The sequence below is a fragment of the Pristiophorus japonicus genome, chromosome 6 (assembly GCF_044704955.1).
Source record: "Pristiophorus japonicus isolate sPriJap1 chromosome 6, sPriJap1.hap1, whole genome shotgun sequence".
NCBI classification, from domain to species: domain Eukaryota; kingdom Metazoa; phylum Chordata; class Chondrichthyes; family Pristiophoridae; genus Pristiophorus; species Pristiophorus japonicus.
Window position 1 is genome coordinate 225267658 of NC_091982.1, and position 20508 is coordinate 225288165.

At 40.1% G+C, this 20508-nt stretch overlaps 1 protein-coding gene across 2 annotated transcripts in view; it reads right to left on the reverse strand.

Moving 5' to 3' along the window:
* Positions 1–2204: 2204 nt before the first annotated feature.
* The window catches only part of atr (ATR serine/threonine kinase), a 92092-nt gene continuing 73788 nt past the window's right edge, over positions 2205–20508 (reverse strand). Inside the window, exons 35-47 of one of the 2 annotated variants that reach the window (XM_070883656.1) lie at positions 19794–19976; positions 18750–18892; positions 16910–17007; positions 16574–16812; positions 15798–15932; positions 14394–14594; positions 11233–11376; positions 10049–10199; positions 8077–8233; positions 7078–7231; positions 6006–6157; positions 5753–5858; positions 2205–3703 (exon numbers count right to left, since the gene is read on the reverse strand). In XM_070883656.1, coding sequence (XP_070739757.1) covers positions 3530–3703; positions 5753–5858; positions 6006–6157; positions 7078–7231; positions 8077–8233; positions 10049–10199; positions 11233–11376; positions 14394–14594; positions 15798–15932; positions 16574–16812; positions 16910–17007; positions 18750–18892; positions 19794–19976 — 2037 coding nt within the window. In that variant the 3' untranslated portion in view covers positions 2205–3529. The remainder of the gene's footprint in view (positions 3704–5752; positions 5859–6005; positions 6158–7077; positions 7232–8076; positions 8234–10048; positions 10200–11232; positions 11377–14393; positions 14595–15797; positions 15933–16573; positions 16813–16909; positions 17008–18749; positions 18893–19793; positions 19977–20508) is intronic. The other variant, XM_070883657.1, reaches the window with a different exon arrangement.

A 20508-nucleotide genomic window follows, 5' to 3' on the forward strand; every position in this document is an offset into this window, starting at 1 on the left:
TCATCATCATATCTTAGGTGGTTCCTCGAACGAGGATGACTTGCTTCCACATGAGTTCGCAGATGTTTCAATGAAGGACCCGATGTTCCAGTCCTGAACTCCAATTGAGGGGGTGGAAGATGCCTGTGCGTGGATTTTTTTAATGTGTGGTGACCATTGCACACCAGCCACCACACGGGCTGGACAGAGCTAGGCCTTTATCCAGTAGCAAGGGTTAACCAGGACGGCTGGAGACCTGCTCTGCTGCACAGACCTAGTGAGCACATATATGCAGTGTGGGCTGGCCCATGCTACCCCGGGCCCTCAGCTCTTCTGGGCTCCGTACCCTTATTTGCCGCACCTCTGCCACGATCTCTTGCCGCTCCTCCGCCACAAACACTTGCCGCACCTCACACTAAACATTCACCGGAACTCCACGATCACCTAGCGAATCTCAGCCACGATCCCTCATGGCACCTCCGCACCAAACACTCGCCGCACCTCCGCCACGTCCTTCCTGCTCCTCTGCTTTACCAGGGCTTCGCTGATGCTCCTGCCCACGTCCAAACAGCGACCTGGGTCCTGATGACGTCACCCAATCGCCCGCCTTGAAGCCGTCGCGCACTTGGAGCGGCTCGTGCTGGAAGTTGTAGTGGCATGCTCTCGTTCTTTTTGTAGCCCCGACCTGTGGAGGTGTTCTCACTCCACCATTGGCAGCTGTGCATTCAGCTGTTTCGGCCCCAAGTCCCTCCCTAAACCTCTCTTTTCTCCTTTAAGACGCTCTTTAAATCCTATCTATCTCTTGTTACTTGTCCTAATATCTCCCTTATGTGGCTCATTGTCAAATTTTGTCTGAGCGCTCCTGTGAAGTGCCTTGGGATGTTTTATGTTGAACACGTTATAAAAATACAAGTTGTTGTTCATTTGTAAAATGTCCCTGTTCCAAGTATCCAATATCTTGGGTTCCTTCTTAGCAGATAGAAGGTGCTTTCCCTGTATTTCATCTGTACTCAGAATAACTGACAAATCCTCAATAATGGAGTAATAGATATTCTTCTGTGGCTACAGAGATTTCATAAAATCTGTGCACTCTACCATGGCTGAGAAGCATTCTCTCACTTTTTCAAACCTACTATGTCAGCCCATCTATAACTCCTATGGTGGCAGCAAACAGAGAACAACACGCAGGTGTGGCTCGGTGTGTTGAGTCGGTGCGAGGTGGTGGGTGATTCAGGGTACCAGACACTACTCCTTTTTTGGCAAACAATGGTTAGTGGAAATGGTACATAACATAAGAAATAGGAGCAGGATTAGGTCATATGGCCCCTCGAGCCTGCTCCGCCATTCAATAAGATCATGGCTGATCCGATCATGGACTCAGCTCCACTTCCCTTACCGCTCCCCATAACCCCTTATCGGTTAAGAAACTGTCCATCTCTGTCTTAAATTTATTCAATGATCCAGTCTCCACAGCTCTCTGAGGCAGTGAATTACAGAGACTTACAACCCTCAGAAGAAATTCCTCATCTCAGTTTTAAATGGGCGGCCCCTTATTCTAAGATTATGCCCTCTAGTTCTAGTCTCCCCCATCAGTGGAAACATCCTCTCTGCATCCACCTTGTCAAGCCCCCTCATTATCTTATATGATCACCTCTCATTCTTCTGAATTCCAATGAGTAGAGAACCAACCTACTCACCCTTTCCTCATAAGTCAACCCCCTCATCCCCGGAATCAACCTAGTGAACCTTCGCTGATCATCAAAACAAATCATCATCATAGGCAGTCCCTTGAAGCGAGGATGACTTGCTTCCACGCCAAAAAAGGATGAGTTCACAGGTGTTTCAATGAAGGATCTAATATTCCAGGTCCTGAACTACATGTTGAAGGTTGGAAGATGCCTGTGCGTGGATTTATTTAATGTGTGGTGGCCGTTGCACACCAGCCACCACTGGTGTATATCCTTTCTTAAATATGGAAACCAAAACTGCACACAGTATTCCAAGTGTGGCCTCATCAATACCCTGTATAACTGTAGCAAGACTTCCCTACTTTTATACTCCATCTCCTTTGCAATAAATGCCAAGATTTCATTGGCCTTCCTGATCACTTGCTGTACCTGCATACTATCCTTTTGTGTTTCATACAACTCTGCTGCTAACTGAATCTGGTCAGACAGTTAAAATATCGGATTATAAAAACACACAACAAATATCTATTTCATGCTTTATTTTACACATAAGTGCACAAGGTTGTGAACATAAAACAAAAATATAAAATCTAGTCTGAAACACTCAATTTCAGATACTACAATCCTGTACAAAAATATTTTGGTAAATTATTTTTTGTGTTGTAAAGTTTTTACAACCAACCTTGAACAGGCAGAAAAAGTTGCTACATTAAAGTACAATTCAGTAAGTGTGCATATTTTTCTAGCATTTCATATTCATAAATTGCCAGAAGAAACCACCACATATAAATCAACACGAGTAGGTATCCACACCAAAAACAGTGGAAACTGGTGTGCAGAGGAGGACATTGAAGATCAAAATAACAAGACTATCTCAACAGGCCATTTTTTACTCAACAATCTGACTTTGGCATCAAGCACCATCTATTAAGTTCAGTGAATCATTTCTCTACACATTGGACTAGAGGTTGGATTTCACTTCTGTTACAGATATGGAAAAAAGTATTAGCTCCACTCATACAGAGCCAGGTGAAGGGGACCTCCCTGCATCTCAGAATTCCAGTTTTGCCAATTATAAAATGGACTCTGCAAGATTGAACAGAGTAACTTAATAAAAGCTTAACAGACAAGACCATATGATCCCAATAAATTATCTGGGCCACTAATGCGAGAGTTTTCCCCCCCAAAAGTATCAATACAATTCAATCTATCAAACAAATTCATCAATACAGCACGTTCACAGTATACAACTGGCTCTGGCCTCAATGGGGTAATTGACGTTCAGTCCTTCGGCTCCTCCAGCACGTCACACAAGGAATCCATTTGCTTTTTCTTGGACTATCTCTGAGATCTCCACAAATTTCAATGGGGGACACTTTTTAAAGCCATGTTTTACTAGATCAAGTTTCCTAACTCCATACTTTACCAGGTTTCTGCATAACTGATTTCCTGTTCCAGTTAAATCCTACCTCCTCAACCAAATTATCTTTAAAGCATTTAAATTCCAATTTCAATATTTAAAAATAATTAATTTACTCCTGAGATCTACTATTGAAGTTTGAATGCTTTTCACTTTATCTTGCCTTCTGGAGTTGAAGGGGAATTCCATACCCGTTTGATCATTATGATGTGGTCTCTTTGACGGGAATATGCTGTTCTTTTCCTGAAGAAGGTTTTCTAAAAAATAAACTCCCAACTACAAAAGGTGTATTGAAGACATACAAAACTTGCTTCCTGAAACATTACCAACTTTTGGTGGGTGATTTAGAGCTGGGGATAAAGGTAGTCACAAATCAAGCAGCTACTCCACAAACCACATATCTCATCAATCTTGCTTCTTGCTTGTATCAGAGTTACAGCTTTCACATGTATGGAGCCCAGCCCAGGTACATTTGACACAGGAGTTTTTCATTTGTTGCTTCTTGAATAAGGTAGTGGACATGACCTTCAATGGATAAAGGCAAACCTTTCACCTTATTTCTCGTCTTAATCACACCATGCAGCCGCTTTTCTATGTCCTGAACGTGGGTCTTGGCCTAAAAAAGAAAAGTCAGCACTTTAAAAATTAAGATAATTATTTGTTTTAAATTCAATTGAGGTTTACCCAAATTTTTAATTTCCAATCACTCCGTTTCTACGACAGGCTAAACCGACAATACTTGGTGTGCTTTAATCCCAAAGTTGACTACTTTCGTTTGAAAGGGAGTATCGTCCACCAAATTGCTAAATGTCATAAAAGGGAAATAACTCTACTGGTGTCTTTGTCATCTCATGCTACCACATTTTATACTTGCAAGCTGCTCAATAGGCATTTAGAGCAAAGCTCTCTCTTGCTCAGTGTAGCCACTCTTGTGGTTCTATTCCAGTAACATCAAAGTGCTGCCTTCAGTCTAGCCTAATCAGACCCTGGTTTTACAAAATTGAGAAGCCAAGGAAAGGGGCCAAGGCTCAGTGCAGGACAACAAGGTTAAATGTGTTAAAGACGAAGTAAATCAGGAAGCAGTGATTAGTTGACACCAAGTCTGGGTTTTTAAAAGGCTGAAGATAGCAGAAGGAAAGACAGACAGTGATGAGGAATTGCACAATTTTGAGATCCTGGGAAGGAATGAGTTACAGTAGGAGATTGTGTGATGAATTTTGATTTCAGCACAATAAGGATGTAGAAAGGAGGAATCATCATCATAGGCAGTCACTTGGAATCGAGGACGACTTGCTTACACTCTAAAAATGAGTCCTTAGGTGGCTGAACAGTCCAATACAAGAACCACAGTCCCTGTCACAGGTGGGATAGACAGTCATTGAGGGAAAGGGTGGGTGGGGAGCCTGGTTTGCCTGCGCTTGTTTTCTGCATGCTCTCGGCGATGAGACTCGAGGTGCTCAGCGCCCTCCCAGATGCACTTCCTCCACTTAGGGCGGTCTTTGGCCAGAGACTCCCAGGTGTCAGTAGGGATGTTGCACTTCATTAGGGAGGCTTTGAGGGTGTCCTTGTAACGTTTCCTCTGCCCACCTTTGGCTCGTTTACCATGAAGGAGCTGTGAGTAGAGCGCTTGCTTTGGGAGTCTCGTGTCTGGCATGCGGACAATGTGGCCTGCCCAGCGGAGCTGATCAAGTGTGGTCAGTGCTTCGATGCTGGGGATGTTGTCCTGGTCGAGGACGCTAACGTTGATGCGCCTGTCCTCCCAGGAGGAAGCATGTGGAGGGCAGTGTACCTGAAACTTAGAATCAATAAGAACACCAGCAATCATTACAACAGTGACGACACTTCAGAAAGTACTTCATTGGCTGTAAAGCACTTTGGGACGTCCAGTGTTCGTGAAAGGCGTTCTAAAAATGCAAGTCTTTCTTTTCAATAATTGTATCAATAAGAGAGAGAAAGGGATGAAAATGTGCAATAGATAGAAGTTGAAAGCTGCAGGTGAGAGTTTTTTGTATTATTCTCTCCTGAGATGTAGGAGTCGCTAGCAAGGCCAGCATTTATTGCCCATCCCTAATTGCCCTTGAGAAGGTGGTGTTGAGCCACCTCATTGAACCGCCGCAGTCCGTGTGGTGAAGGTGCTCCCACGGTGCTGTTAGGGAGAGAGTTCCAGGATTCTCACCCAGCGACGATGAAGGAACGGCGATATATTTCCAAGTCAGGATAGTGTGTGTAACTTGGAGGGGAACGTGGAGGTGGTGGTGTTTCCATGCGCCTAATGCCCTTGTCCTTCTAGGTGGTCGATTTGGGAGGTGCTGCCAAAGAAGCCTTGGTGAGTTGCTGCAGTGCATCTTGTAGATGGTACACACTGCAGCCTACAATCCAACCTAATTAAACATGAAGGATGTAAAAATGTTCCACCACATTTAAAAACTAAAAGTCCCAGCCACCTTTTTCTGAACAAAAGACGACTTCTCTGCAGCCAGCAGAGGATCAAACAACACTCTCTACGTTGCACTGGTTGCTGCAGATCAGAGTGTTAGGAACCCATTTGATAAAAATATATGTGAATGACAGGGCAAAGAAAGATAGATTGGAAGGGGAAAATGTCAGCAGAGAATACTGAACATTTTTTAAACCAACACAAGGAAGACAATATTCTTTCACTGACCTTTTCATTGATTACCTCCCCAGTTTCATTGGGTTGCACTCTTGTACTTCCTTTTACTGGTTTGCTCCACTCCACCAGTGGGTCATGCAGAAAAGTCTTCAAAACACTGTAAGACAAAGTTTACTCTGACTATGTAGACCAACAAAACAGAAGTTAAAACAATCAATATTTATAATGGAAGCTTATGTAAGTAGTCAAAAATTATATGTAAATAATTCTAACTGTAATTCGTATCGAAGATCTGATATTTTACCTCATTAAAGGTTCTCGTTGATCACGCATTAACCTCAATGTCACTTCGCAGGCTCGGCGAAATAAGCCTTCTGTTCCCATAGGGCCCATGGCATGGACCATATTGTGGGTTAGACGAAAAGGGACAACTTCTGGAACATCAAAGGTCTCCCCCTAAAAAAAGCGGCAACATTTTTTGAAGCACAGAATATTCACGAGGTTTGTTCTCTCTTCAGAGTTGCAGCAGTTGGAAAGTGAATCTGCACAAAGACAACATTCTGCATTAAATGCTGCAATATTCCTTTTCCTGGAAAGGCTTTTAGAAAATGGCTGAGTAACCAGCAAGTTGGTGGTGCAAAAAGCATTGCCACAGAGAAAGGTAGAATGCAAGTTTACAAACCAATCTTCTTTAGAACATCAATGAGAACTGCTTCCTCTGTGGGACAGGTGATGGGTGAGTCACTCTAGACCAGGGCACCCGAAATCTGCTGGAGCAGTGTGCCACATATGATGAAATCACTTTTGAGACAACAATTTGCATTTAAATCGCACCTTTAGCAGGAGCTTTATCAAACAAAATTGACACCGAGCCACACAAGGAGATATTAGGACAGATGAACAAAGAACAGAAGACACATAGAATCATTGTTAACTCCCAATGTATTTTACATTTCTTGCGTCCCTGGACCACACCATTTCTCCCAGATAGGATATGGAGGCGTTACTGATACAGAAACGCACTTCTCCTTAATAATATGGAATGACTTTCAATAACCTAACCACTCAAAGGGAAGACAAAGCCAATATTGCTGCCCTCTCAACTCCTAGCTCATCCACAATAAACCACAAAGCCTCTATGCAGCCAGAAGGAGGATCAAATATGGAGGTCAGCAGCTTGATCATATAGGCCACAGATACCTGAAACTAAATTTTGACAAAAAAAAAACTGAAAAGCTTCTCAACAGTGAAAGAAAGAAAATATCAACAGGTCAACCTCCTTCCTCCCTCTGCATTTTGGCTTTAAAACATTAGAAATATGAAATGGAATACATGTGCACATCCCTAGAAGATGAATGCTGGAAAATAACCAGTACCTTATTGAAAAGACAGTTGAAGTCCACATGAACACATTCGCCTGTTAAAGAATCAAACAAGATGTTTTCTCCATGACGATCACCTAGACCCAGAATGTAGCCAACCATTGACATCACAGCAACAGATCGGCAGTAGGCTGATCTACTACTGTACCTAATTGGAAAGAATCGGAAAATTGAAACATAGAAATTTACAGCGCAGGAGGAGGCCATTTCGGCCCATCGTGTCCGCGCCGGCCGACAAAGAGCCGCACGGCCCTTGGTCAGCAGCCCTGAAGGTTACATATAAACCTATGAACAATGGCGGAAAGGTAAAGAGCACCCAGCCCAACCAGTCCGCCCCACACAACCGCGACACCCCTTATAATGAAGCATTCGACACTCCATCCCAACCGGAGCCATGTGATCTCCTGGGAGAGGCAAAAAACCAGGCCAATTGAGGAAAAACCTGGGAAAATTCCTCTCCGACCCATGAAGTTTTAAAATAACACAACACAACCAACAGAAAGCATTATGATCAACTATAGGTATGGTGTATGACACAAATTAGAATTAACTAACATTATCAAACTTTAACGGTTAACCTTACAACCAATAGCACTTTGATGGGAATGAGTAATTTTTGTAGCTATTGAATCCTATGGGCAGTTATCTTGCTACCCTCACTGAAGATGTACAGGAATTAATATATTGTTCATGACCTCACACTTGCTGTCTTAACCGTTGCCTCTATTGTAACTGATCCTTATAACCAAGCTAACAATTATAAACATATTGGTAATACTCAGACATTTATGGTAACTGAATCTGAAAACATCACACGATACATCAATTTCCCATTTCCAACCGAACCCACCCCACTCCCACAAAAGGAGTCGTAAAGTGTGTATGGGGGCTGGGGAGGGGTCATTATTATACAGATTCCCTGAATCCCTTGACTTTGTATTTGGGAAAGCAGATCTCCACAAAACACTGTGCTACCAAACTTAAGAAACTGACCATGAAGTTGGATCAGGGAAAGTCCTAAGGAACCATTCGTGAAAGACAGCAGGGTGACGTGGCAGAAGCTGCTGTTTAAATACAGATAGTTTCTCCTCCAAAGGTGCTTGCTTTGGCAGCATGCACTGACGCAGCTCTTTTCCAACCATGTAAACACCTGTAACAAACCACAGGCACAACTTCGAAAACTGTGAGCGGAAACAAAACCAAAACCCAAAATATATACATCGATGAGTTTAGTGTTATATTTGAAGAGACATTTTAAAGTATGTTTGGTAATCATGAGGAGTGTTGTAAAATATGCTCAGTGCAATGGTGTTATAATTAATGATTAAATACTTAAAACCAGATAAACCCACCAGACTCAAGTGGGTGAGCTCATACTTCCATGCTTGCCTTAGCACCAAGTAGAATGCTATACTAAACGGACCACTCCACTGCAAGCGAGGGACAGAAAAGACATGGTTGGGAAACAGGTATTCGCCTTGAATCATCCCCTTCGCCAGCAGATCATAGACCTGCACTGTCAGAACCATGCAGACCAGGCTGTCGGGAGAGGATGCGCAATTAAGGGGAGGCCAGGGGTGAAGAATAATAAATCATTCAAAATCTTTCAATTCTAAGGCCTTGTGCTGAATGTTAGATTATAAGCCTCATCACTTTTTGAAAGAAGTTAAGCCTACGCATACAAATAGGAATTATTGTCACCCACTGGAAAGGGTTGTAACTATCAATGGTCACTTTCCCGTTAAAAGTTCATGCCCTTGTGCTGGCATTTAAGGCAAGTTATTTTCCCTGTCCTTAGCTGCATTCTTGATCAGAACAACAAATCACAACTGGTTAAAGATAGTCTGTAATTTAATGCAGCATTGGTGAGGAAAGGAAAGGAAGGGAGGTTGATGGAGAAGGTTTTGGAACAGGACACTGAGGAGGAAAATGATAGATTTGCCTCATTAAATATAATATACTGTATGGTAATATAGGTATGTTAAATGAAACATTACATTAGTAGCAAATTCCTAAGGTGTCTTGAATAAGAGCTAAGTTGACAATTAAACATATTATAGACATAATTACACACCAACCATATAGAATCATAGAATGATACAGCACTGAAAGAGCTATCCAATTAATCCCAATCTCCTGCCTTTACCCCATAGCTGTGCAAACTTTTCCCCTTCAAGCACTTATCCAATTCCCTTTTGAAAGTTATTATTGAATCTGCTTACACCGCCTTTTCAGGCAGTGATACCAGATCATAACATGTTGAGTAAAAAATATCTTCTGATTCTTTTGCCAATGACCTTAAATCTGTGTCCTCTGGTTAATGACTCTCCTGCCACTGGAAATAGTTTCTCCTTATTCACTCGATAATCCATAATTTTGAACACCTTTACTAAATCTCCCCTTACGCTCAAAGGAGAACAACCCCAGCTTCCCCAGTCTCTCCATGTAACTGAAGTCCCACACCCCTGGTACAATTAGAGTAAACCTCCTCTGCGCCCTCTCCCAGGCTTTGACATCCTTCCTAAAGTGCGGTGCCCAGAATTGGACACAATACTCCAGCTGGGGCCGAACCAGTGATTTATAAACGTTTAGCATAATTTCCTTGCGTGTGTACTCTATGCCTGTTTATAAAGCCAAGGATCCCTTATGTTTTTTTTTTAAACAGCCTTCTCAACGTGTCCTGCCACCTTCAAAGATTTGTATATGCAAATCCCCAGGTCTCTTTGTTCCTGCACCCCCTTTAAAATGGTACTATTTAGTTTACATTGCCATTAAATATGTCCCTTTACAGAAACACCAATTTTAAGACAAAACAAATAATTTGTAATGTATACATTTGCGTAATACAATTATAAAATGTATAAATATTTTATAATATTGTATTTTCCATGCATCTCTCAACGCATTTGAATCAATAATGAAGACAACAGTATCTAAACTTCAACAAGATATGTTAAATCTTTACCTTTTTCTTTGTACAGCTTATTCAGAATGTGTCTTAAGCCAGCAGTGTTATTAACCCACTCAACCAGACCACACTCCTCATTCAGAGGAATGACTGCATATGTTCTGATGTGAAGCTCTCTCCGGCGAGACTCTGCATCTTTTCGTAAGCACTGTCAATCGTCAAAGTGCCCAATTTCATTAGATTTCTTATTTAAAAACTCAATAATAGATGAAGTACAAGCAATAATGTGATTATTAATATTGTAGTCATTTTCCAGCCAGTTACTACTGAAGTAGTGGGCTGCAGCAGGTTAGAAATCAAAGATAAAAGTAGTGATATTCAAACTTTTCTGTGCCAGCGACTCTGTTGAAATACTCTTGGGGAAATACATGCTCTTGGGGACCCTGATCCTAACTACTGAATAACATTCAATGAAAGGAAAACAGTGGCAACAATATGGAAAACATCCTTTTAAAAAAAAAAACTAGTATACAGCAACAGAAATAACATACTAGAAAGTCAACTAATACAGAAATCTGATGTTCTTGAGGACATCCTATGGGAAACAGTAAAGAAAAAGGTTGTTTGGTCCAAGTATAGTTTATTCTTTCACACATTCTACTCAATTTAATTAATTTGCAGAAGGAGGTAACGAAAAATTAGTAAAATGTCCAAGAAGATAAAGCTTTGAAGTCTCTCCTTTACTCCCGAAGGTAATATAACAAAGCCCACATAGCGACCTAACATCACAACCTATCTTGTTCAACACTGGCCAGTTACACTTGACAGCTAACTCCCTACACTGAGCAAGTTCCAAAACAGCAAGTCTGGTGGGGAAAGAGGCATTTTATTTATTTTATGTAAATGTGGAGGGTTTTTAAGACCATTGGATCTACACAAGCCAATTTATACAGAATTTGAGTATTATATGAAGCAGAAGCTATCTGTCCTAAAATCCAGTGTATAATGTGCCCCAACTACAAACCACATCCTTATTCATAAACATTAAATAATCCACAATGAAATACAAATTAGCCCACTTTATTTAGACGGTGTCAAAGTTGACATATTCACCGTAGGAAGAATTTAATAAAGACTGGACAGATGTATAATTTACCCTCTGAACACTCCAAATGTATTAATTTAAGCATACAAGTTAATTCAGTTTTCCAATAATCATGTCAGCGTTTAAAATACCACACCTTATTAATTAGCGAGTTAAATTCCATGAGTCGACAATCCTTCCTGAGGTCGTCTTTGGGTTTACACATCATAATGTAGGATTTCCCATCAGAACCCTTAAGATTGATTTTCTTTGGCTTCTGAAGAGAGGCTAGGATCTCCACCTAACACAAGAGATGAAAACATCTGGATGCAGGATTCAATAATTAATTAAAATCCCATACCTTTACAAAACAAGCTGTAATAGTGGAGTCACCATATATAAAATTTCAATATATGAAAAAATTTGGTCTATCAAAGTTTTGACAGGGTCCCAGGCCCAAGACATCAAATTGCATAAGATTTAAGACCCTCCTTAGAACCCATCTTTTCAACCAAGCTTTTGATCACCTTTCTCAACATTTACATAAACTTAGAGAGTTGACAACACAGAAACAGGCCACATGTCCCAACAGATCTATGCTGGTGTTTATGTTCAACATGAGCTTCTTCCCACTGCTCTTCATCTAACCCTATCAGCACATCCATCTATTCATATCCATTGAGTAGATTGGGCCTATATTCTCTGGAGTTTAGAAGAATGAGAGGTGATCTCATTGAAACATACAAGATTCTGAGGGGGATTGACAGGGTAGATGCTTAGAGGTTGTTTCCCCCTGGGTGGAGAGTCTAGAACTAGGGGGCATAGTCACAGGATAAGGGTCAGCCATTTAAGACTGAGATGAGGATGATTTCTTCACTCAGAGGGTTGTGAATCTTTGGAATTCTCCACCCCAAAGGGCTGTGAATACCAGTCATTTGAGTATATTCAAGGCTAAGATAGATTGATTTTTGGACTCTACAGGAATCAAAGGATATTGGGATCAGGCGGTAAAGTGGAGTTGAAGTCAAAGGTCTTATTGAATGGCAGAGCAGGCTCGAAGGGTCGTATGGCCTACTCCTGCTCCTAATTCTTATGTCCCTATTCCATTCTCCTTCATGTGCCTATCTAGCATCTCCTTAAATGCATCTATGCTATTTACCTCAACTACTCCTTGTGGTAGGTAATGAGTTTCACATTTTTACCACTCTTTGGGTAAAACAGTTTCTCCTGAATTCCCTATTGGATTTATTGGTGACAATCTTATATTTATGGCCCATAGGTTTGGTCTCCCCTACAAGTCGGAACATCTTCTCTATGTCTACCTCATCAAACCCCTTCATAATTTTACAGACCTCTATCAGGTCACCTCTCAGCCTTCTCTTTTCTAGACAAAAGAGCACCATCCTGTTCAGCTCTTCATGAAATATATCCTCTCCATTCTATGAATCTTTTTTTTTGCACCATCTGCAGTGCCTCGACATCATTTTATAATATGGAGACCAGGTTCTTCATTGGCTCCCTATCTTGTCACACCTCTGTGATGCATCTTGGGTTGTTCTACGTTAAAGGAGCTATAGAAATGCAAGTTGTTGTTGTATTTAATCATCCTATAACAACTTGGAATTATACATCATCTTTAACCAAGCTTCTGCTAATTCTTTTATCTCCTGATCGAAGGTGGGAGGGAGGGAACAGGTCAGAAGTTGGAAGTGCTGCAGGCATTGAAGAGAAAAGCGTTGGAGATTTTTGAAGATAGCGATACTTGTCGCAAGGTACAGGGCCTAGGAAGAAAATTCCAAAGTGCAGAAGTGGTAGTTAAAGTCTCTTTAAAGTCTCTTTATTTGCTGTATGAAGACTTTTTATTGTAAAGTATTTTGGGGTACACTCCCTGCCTTACCTTATTGTCACATCATAACAGAGCTAAGCCAAAAGTCATCAGCACATTCAGTGGCACGCTGCTATCTGAACAACATTAATTGCTTGTAGATATTGCTGTAATCCGAGTCAGTGGTAGTTAATGAAATGCAGTGTGCATGTGGCCATTCATACCCAATCTGATTCCAGTTGTAGAGTGCATGTGATTTGTCACACCCAATCCAATCAAAGTTTGCATCGACATCACAGCAAGCATAATAGAGGAGAAAAATGATTAAGTGAAAGAATGCAGCAATTGCAGTCAAGGTAGCTATCACTGAGGAGGTTTCCAGTGGCATGGGGAAAAAAACCTGAAGCAGATAGAGTGAAAAGTACGACCAAATACACTGTCTATGTAGCTGAAATATAAGGCTGGATGCAAAATGAAGTGGTAAGCTTAAGAAGCTAATACGCAACAGTTAGTAAAATGGTTTACGCAAATGGAAAGAAAAACCCTTTGCTTGTGTGAAAGATAATCTAACTAACACCTTGGGTTTGCCCAAGTCAATAGGTGAGGTAGCACTGACTGGCTTCACAATTTGAAGAAATGGCATGGTATAGTGTTTTGAATGCTCGGCAGTAAGTCGAACACCGTCACAGCACAACACCTGAAGATTGGTGTCACACAAAGCAAAGCATATTATTGTGTGCTTACAATACAAAGCATGCTTTTTTAAATATAGATGAGTTTGGCCCATTTTACCAATTGTTCCCAAACAAAAGACAAAAGGGGAGAAATGTTCAGGTGCGCAAAACATTGGAAAATTTGTGAAATAGCGAAGTTTCAAGAATATGACATCCAATAGCAACATAAAGGCTTGGATGACAGAAGAAGCTTTCAGAGTGGATCTGGGAATGCATAGAAACATAGAAAGTAGGTGCAGGAGTAGGCCATTCGGCCCTTCGAGCCTGCACCACCATTCGCTAAGATCATGGCTGATCATTCCCTCAGTACCCCTTTCCTGCTTTCTCTCTATACCCCTTGATCCCTTTAGCCGTAAGGGCCATATCTAACTCCCTCTTGAATATATCCAATGAACTAGCATCAACAACTCTCTGCAGTAGGGAATTCCACAGGTTAACAACTCTGAGTGAAGAAATTTCTCCTCATCTCAGTCCTAAATGGCCTACCCCTTATCCTAAGACTGTGTTCCCTAGTTCTGGACTTCCCCAACATCGGGAACAATCTACCCGCATCTAACCTGTCCTGTCCCGTCAGAATCTTGTATGTTTCTATGAGATCCCCTCGTGGCGATACAGGAGAGAAATGTTATTCTCATTGTCGATAATTACTCCATTCATGCAGAAGATACTTGGCAGCCTGGAGCAACAAAGATTGTCAGGACAAGGACTACTATTATGAAACTACGGCTTCTAAAAAATAAGTGTAATTTGACACATTACCATGTCATCAAAACCAGCAATGTACGCCCAGTGACCAGGGAAAGGGTCATGGCTTGCATGGGTGCCTGGAGTTGATGGTAGAGTAGGAGTCATCACAGATTGCAAAGGAATGAGGATTTCACTGAAAGCAGATTCTTCCACCAGCCGTTTCAGCAATTTGAAATGAACGCTCATGCTTAAAGTTGTGGTATTCCCATCCACCTACAAACAGAAACATTGAACAAAAAGCCATTCCAAAATCGCTTTCACAATCCTGAACATTCTACAACATACTAAAAAAAATATAGACCTTCTTGTGGAAAATTCTTACAATTACTCATTACAAAAATTCTAAGATGAGCAAATTTAGGAGTTACAAATATCAATGAACATTAAAGACTAAAATGAAATATAAACAGACATCAATTGCAATTTGGAGGGTCTCGTGAAATGGTGCTAATAAAAATCTTGTGTACTACCCAGAGTTGGCCATAGCACAGGCAGAACACAATCTAACTTTCTCCAAGTAACAAAAGATCAAGATAAGGCGATTCAACAATTCTCTGTTTAATCATAGATTCATCTAATGGTGATAATTTTGGGAAATTAACATTTTAATGAGAAACTGGCAAACCTTTAAAATAACTATATTAGTTCAAATATGGAAACACAAATTTTATGGACAAGTATGTTTTCTCGTGTGTGCAAGGACAACAATCATGACTCCTGCAGAAGATGGAGAAGGCCCGTTGTGTGGTTTAGATCTTATGTACAATGGGGGTGAGAAACAGTACATACGCTGTAAATAGTAACAGTGTCTTGTGTCTCTCCTCTCCTCTTCACTGAGCAAATAAGATTTTTTTTGCACATTCTTAGTTGTAGTTGCAGGAGATATTTTCAATTTAAATGTGATCTATACTTCCTCAAGCAGGCCATTTCTTTAAAAAAAATTAACCTTCACCAGGGAGCTGTTCATCGGAGATCAGCTACAGGTCTCATGGGCTACCAAGTCTATACAGAGCAGGGTTTCTCTTAATGAAGCCATATTCTGATATCATCTGAGAGGTTCCCACATGAGCACTGAGGCCCAAAATAGAACATTAAATTAAAGTGAAACCATCTCCTATAAGGAAGGTGACCCTAAAGATTCATTTAAATCTACCCAGGCCTTTTAGGGGTGAGGGTGGAGGAAGAAAAAAAAATGAATTGAAGGCATCATCCCATACACACTGCTCATCCTCTTTAATAAGCCTATTGAATATCTATTGAATTGAATCGGACACTTTCACTCAAAAATTACAGAAAGATAATGAATATATACATATTTTTAAGATAATGATATGCTGATAATCTGTTACCTTCTTTGACAGAACACCACATTTGGAAATAAAATATATGAATTTCACTAAATATAAAGGCATGTACCGATTTGTTGCACAGTTCCAGCAATTTTTCAGTGAGACGGGTGGCATCTCCTACAAACTTGCCTAAACAGCTCTTATCATTAATGGCCTTCTGAAGGATTTCCTTGCACCTAGTAACTCGTGTCGCATAAGATGACTGCAAAAGAAAATGAATGTTCTTGGTTTGTCATGTAACGTACAATGCTTAGTTCATCAGCAGCATGGAAAAAAGTGAAACTAGCGAATCATCTTAGCTTTATTTTTGCAAAGACTGGCTTCATTTGCTCAATATAATAGTAAAATTATATACAAATCAAAATCACTCAGGGTATCAGGAGTTGTTAAATTTTAAGTGTTACTTCCAGTAAATTTAAGTTCTTGGGCGAAAATAAAGATTATTTATGCGGATGGTCAAACAGGCAAATGTATTTCTTGGAAAAACAGGAATTTATAATATTTGTACAATGTTATTTAATGTAGTTATGCATTCAGGAGTTGAGCTGTTGCTACATTGAAGAATTTTTTTGCATTAAAGCATTACATAGAATTTTACAGCACAGAAACTGGCCATTTGGCCCAACAGATCTATGTCGGTGGTAATGCTCCACACGAGCTTCCTCCCAGCATCTCACCCAATCAACACTTCCTCCCTCAGGTACTTATCCAGCTTCCTCTTAATTGCATCTATGCTTTTCACCTCAACCACTCCATGTGGTAGTGAATTCCATATTCTCACCACTCTGATTATAAATAACATTATTCATTTAAATGTTGTTCATTTAAGTATCATCGAATTACCTTGCACACAGCTGTCATCATCCACATAGCCTGCTGGGGATAGGCCAGGAAAACCTTGACAATAATACCCTTCAGTCGAGCAAACACATCATCATGAAAGTGGCATATTCGTGAAATTAGCTGTGAAAATGCAGTCAGGAACTGGTAGGGAGCCAAGTGGTTAGTGTGATCCTCTATCACCTTGTTAATTTTTTCAAGATCTGTTCTCATGGCAATGCGATCAGCAGTACGTCCAGGTGCTGTACAGAAAATATTTGTTCAAATTGTTCTAAAAAATTCTGAAAAAATTTGCTTTAACAAGGCAGAAAAGTAAAATGTCAATTAAAGTATTCTTACCCTTTTCCAATTCGTAGGCTTTTGCTCCATAGTCAAGCCACAGCGATAACATTCTCGGCATGGACTGGTAGATGAACTGATTTCCAAACCGCAGTGACCTGTCATTTAATATTTCAAAATGTATTATGCATTATACATATACAGATATATTAACTAAACAATGTTTACTTTCAACTTTCCTATATTACTAATGCAAATCTGTGTCCAAAGTTCAGTTAATGAGCAGAATCATATAAAACAAAAAAAATATCCATTTGCTGACCTTGATGGTCTGCACATTCATTTTGTTGAACAAATGAGATTCAGTTGAGAAATACTTAAGCTGGTTTTGTGAACAGAGACCAAGAACTTCACAACTTTCAGTACCTATTTTAAAGTGTTAAGTGTCTGCTTGGCTCAGTTGGCAACACTCTCATCTTTGAGCCCGAAGTTTATAAATGCAAACTCCACATCCAGCATCTGAGCACATAATGTGGAAGTGCTAAGACGATAAACCAAGTTCTGTTTGTCTTCTCAGGTGAGCAGAATGATCCTTTGTCACTTTGTTTTTGGAAGAGGAGCAGGGAGATTTTCTCTAGTGTCATCAGTAACATCCCTCAACTCACACTGCCAAAACAGGTTAACTGCTCATGGTTGGTTATAGCACCTTGCTGTGCTCAAATTGGCTGCTTGATTTGCTTACGAAACAAAAATAACCACACTTCCAATAGTAATTCATCGGCTTTGGCAGGACTTGAGGGCACGCATGAAAGATGCTATACAAGTGCAAGTTCTTCTTTATAAAGATGAATAAGGTTGATTTCAGAATTCACATGACTTGCATTTTTACAGAACACACATAAAAGTCGATTGTACCGTTGGGATCGGAGGGGAAAAGTCGATTGTGCCGTTGGGGTCGGAGGGGAAAAGTCGATTGTGCCGTTGGGGTCGGAGGGGCAAAGTCGATTGCGCCTTTGGGGTCGGAGGGGAAAAGTCGATAGCTCCGTTGGGGTCGGAGGGGAAAAGTGGGAAAGAATGGTTAAAATTGCAAGAGAGAGATTTTTTCATATAGTTCCAGAGAGAACATTTAGTTCACAATATTCTTAAAATATATGCTTTTTAAATTAAAATAAAAAATGTATTATTTTTAATTTTACTATGACAAATACCAGCCACGCTCTTAAAGTTAATTGAAATTGCAAAGCAAGGTTGGTCATATTTGGGAGCAAAAGAAAGTCAAAAGCAATGCTATAGTTAATCCATCAGGCGTCGGAAGCACAAATATGCTGTGCTGAACTTAAAAAAAAAAAGAGAGAAATAGGTTTGTATGAGAAACCTTTTGATGTATTCTATTAGGCTGAAATTTTCCAATTTAGGATTCAAGTCAAACCAGCATAAAAACAAAATCTCCTTTTTCATTCAAATATGTAAGCGAAAGGTATACACCGACATACTGAATATACAATGACCCTTTCTTGGAATATTTCAGTTAGAATTATGGAGCCCTCCTGGTGTCGGAGTAATTTCACTGTAGTACTGTGTGTAATCGGAATGTTTCTTTCCCCCAATCCACGGAGTCGAAAGTATCACTGCAACTTACACCAATCTATTCTAAGATTATAATTAAGCAATTTGAAAACATTAATATATATGTAATATATTCCTAGAAAACTAGGAGGTTCAGTTGGTTATGACATGCACTTTTCAGGTCTGGCACTTGTCTTTAATGTATGTCGACAGAAATGTTTTTCTATCCCCAGCACACCTTGCCTTTTATCGACAACTAAAAAACGAATTCTTGTATTCCACATTCCCATATTGGTTGTTGAAGAGCCCAGCTTCACTTGATCCAGAAACCTACGTGCCAAAATGAAGGACGATGTAACGAATCAAATCTCCCTGCTTCTCTATCTTGTTATCCGTCACCATTGGCATCAATTTGTCATAGTACTTCGCCAAGTAAAAATGTCCATCTTCCCAATCTGGTAACAAAGTGGTCACTTCCTGCAAAGTTTGAAATTGATTTGTGAAAATGAAGGATACACCAAGAGAATAGTTAACTATTGTTAAAAAGAAACCTTTGCAAACTATTGATCATTTGATAATTGAAAGAAAAATAAGGCACACAACGAAAGTGGTCATATATTCCATCTTTATGGAATGGAAGAGTGATCTCTTATGAGCTGTCTACCAAGTCAATTAAATTCTTCAGAATTAAATCTTTGCAGCACATTGCTCTGGTTATCTCAAAATGTTTTGTACTGTTTATTTTAAGTGCCTTCCTCAGTGCGGCTGCACTTTCAAACATTTCTACAATGATAAAAATATATTAAAATATTATACGATGAAATTTAAAATATTAAATGCACAATATCCCCCCATTTTAAAATCCATATTTTCTGTCTGACACCATGCTCCGTTCTCCAGGCAAGGTGTCTCCCAGTCAAGCTGCTCGAAGGCTCAGGCTTTCTCCTTTATTTTTTATTCTTTCCCATGAGGAAAGCATCTCCAGTAACAGTCGAGCAGAGATTGGAAACTTGCTGTGTGAGGAGCAGCAAGTGAAAACTCCACTCTGGGATATCTTTTTAATTTTAAGAAGACATCTGTGCATAGTTCCTCCAATGAGAGTATTTAGAATTACGAGATAATTTTAAGCTGCATTCAGACTACAATTGTTGGATAATTGCAGTGCAAGGTCATAGCCTGGGCTCAACCCGACTCCAGAGCAAAGTGGACTGCCACTTCCTCCTTCGAGGAGTTTCATTCTGCTTCCCTCCAGTCGGGTCAGAACCAGGCTCCAGATTTGCGCTTCAAATTCAGTGTTGGTGAAGCAAAACCCTATTCACACCAACACTGCAGCTGTAGTATTAATGTAATCAATAATGCACCAGAATATTTCAGTTACCTTATATTTTTTCATAACTGCATTGCTTTCAAAATTAGCTGTCTCTTCCATAAAACGTCCAACCAACAACACAGCTTGCCCCTTTATCAAACAGCTTTTATCATCACTCAATTCTGCTTCTGTTTCTCCAAAACATAACTCAACACCTTTCTGCAGGACAATTAAAGCTTGATGAACATCCCCCTGGAACAAAAATAAAACAATTTGGTTACACAGGATTAAATGGTTATCTATATCAAAAGAGAATTAGTGCAGTCAACATAGATCCAAATGGCTTATCTTATCTAGACTGCCCAGTGAGATAACCATGATGTCCTTTCACCCATAGACCCTGGGCTTCAGTCCAACCCTGACTTATATAATGAAACTCTCTCTTTGGGGGCTGTAATGGTCTCATGCAAAGCAAGTACCCAGCAAGCATGATCAGGAGTAGCAGAAACCAATAGTGTCACTTAAAGGTGCCCCTTAAAGGTGCCCTAAGAATCGCTGATATGGAAAATTATAAAATTCAGATCGGTGTAGTTCGAGGTTTTCTTCTGAAGTTGATGTTCTATTAAGAAATGCAGGTTTTTTTTTTTAAATGGGAAAAGTAAATCTGAATTAATGTTTGCCGATAAAACAAACAGTAATTTAACCGCTGTTGCACTTAACAGCAGCAGTGATTCCCGTTTTTGCACTTATGAAAGAATGTGTGTAAAACTATTGCCACCAGGAG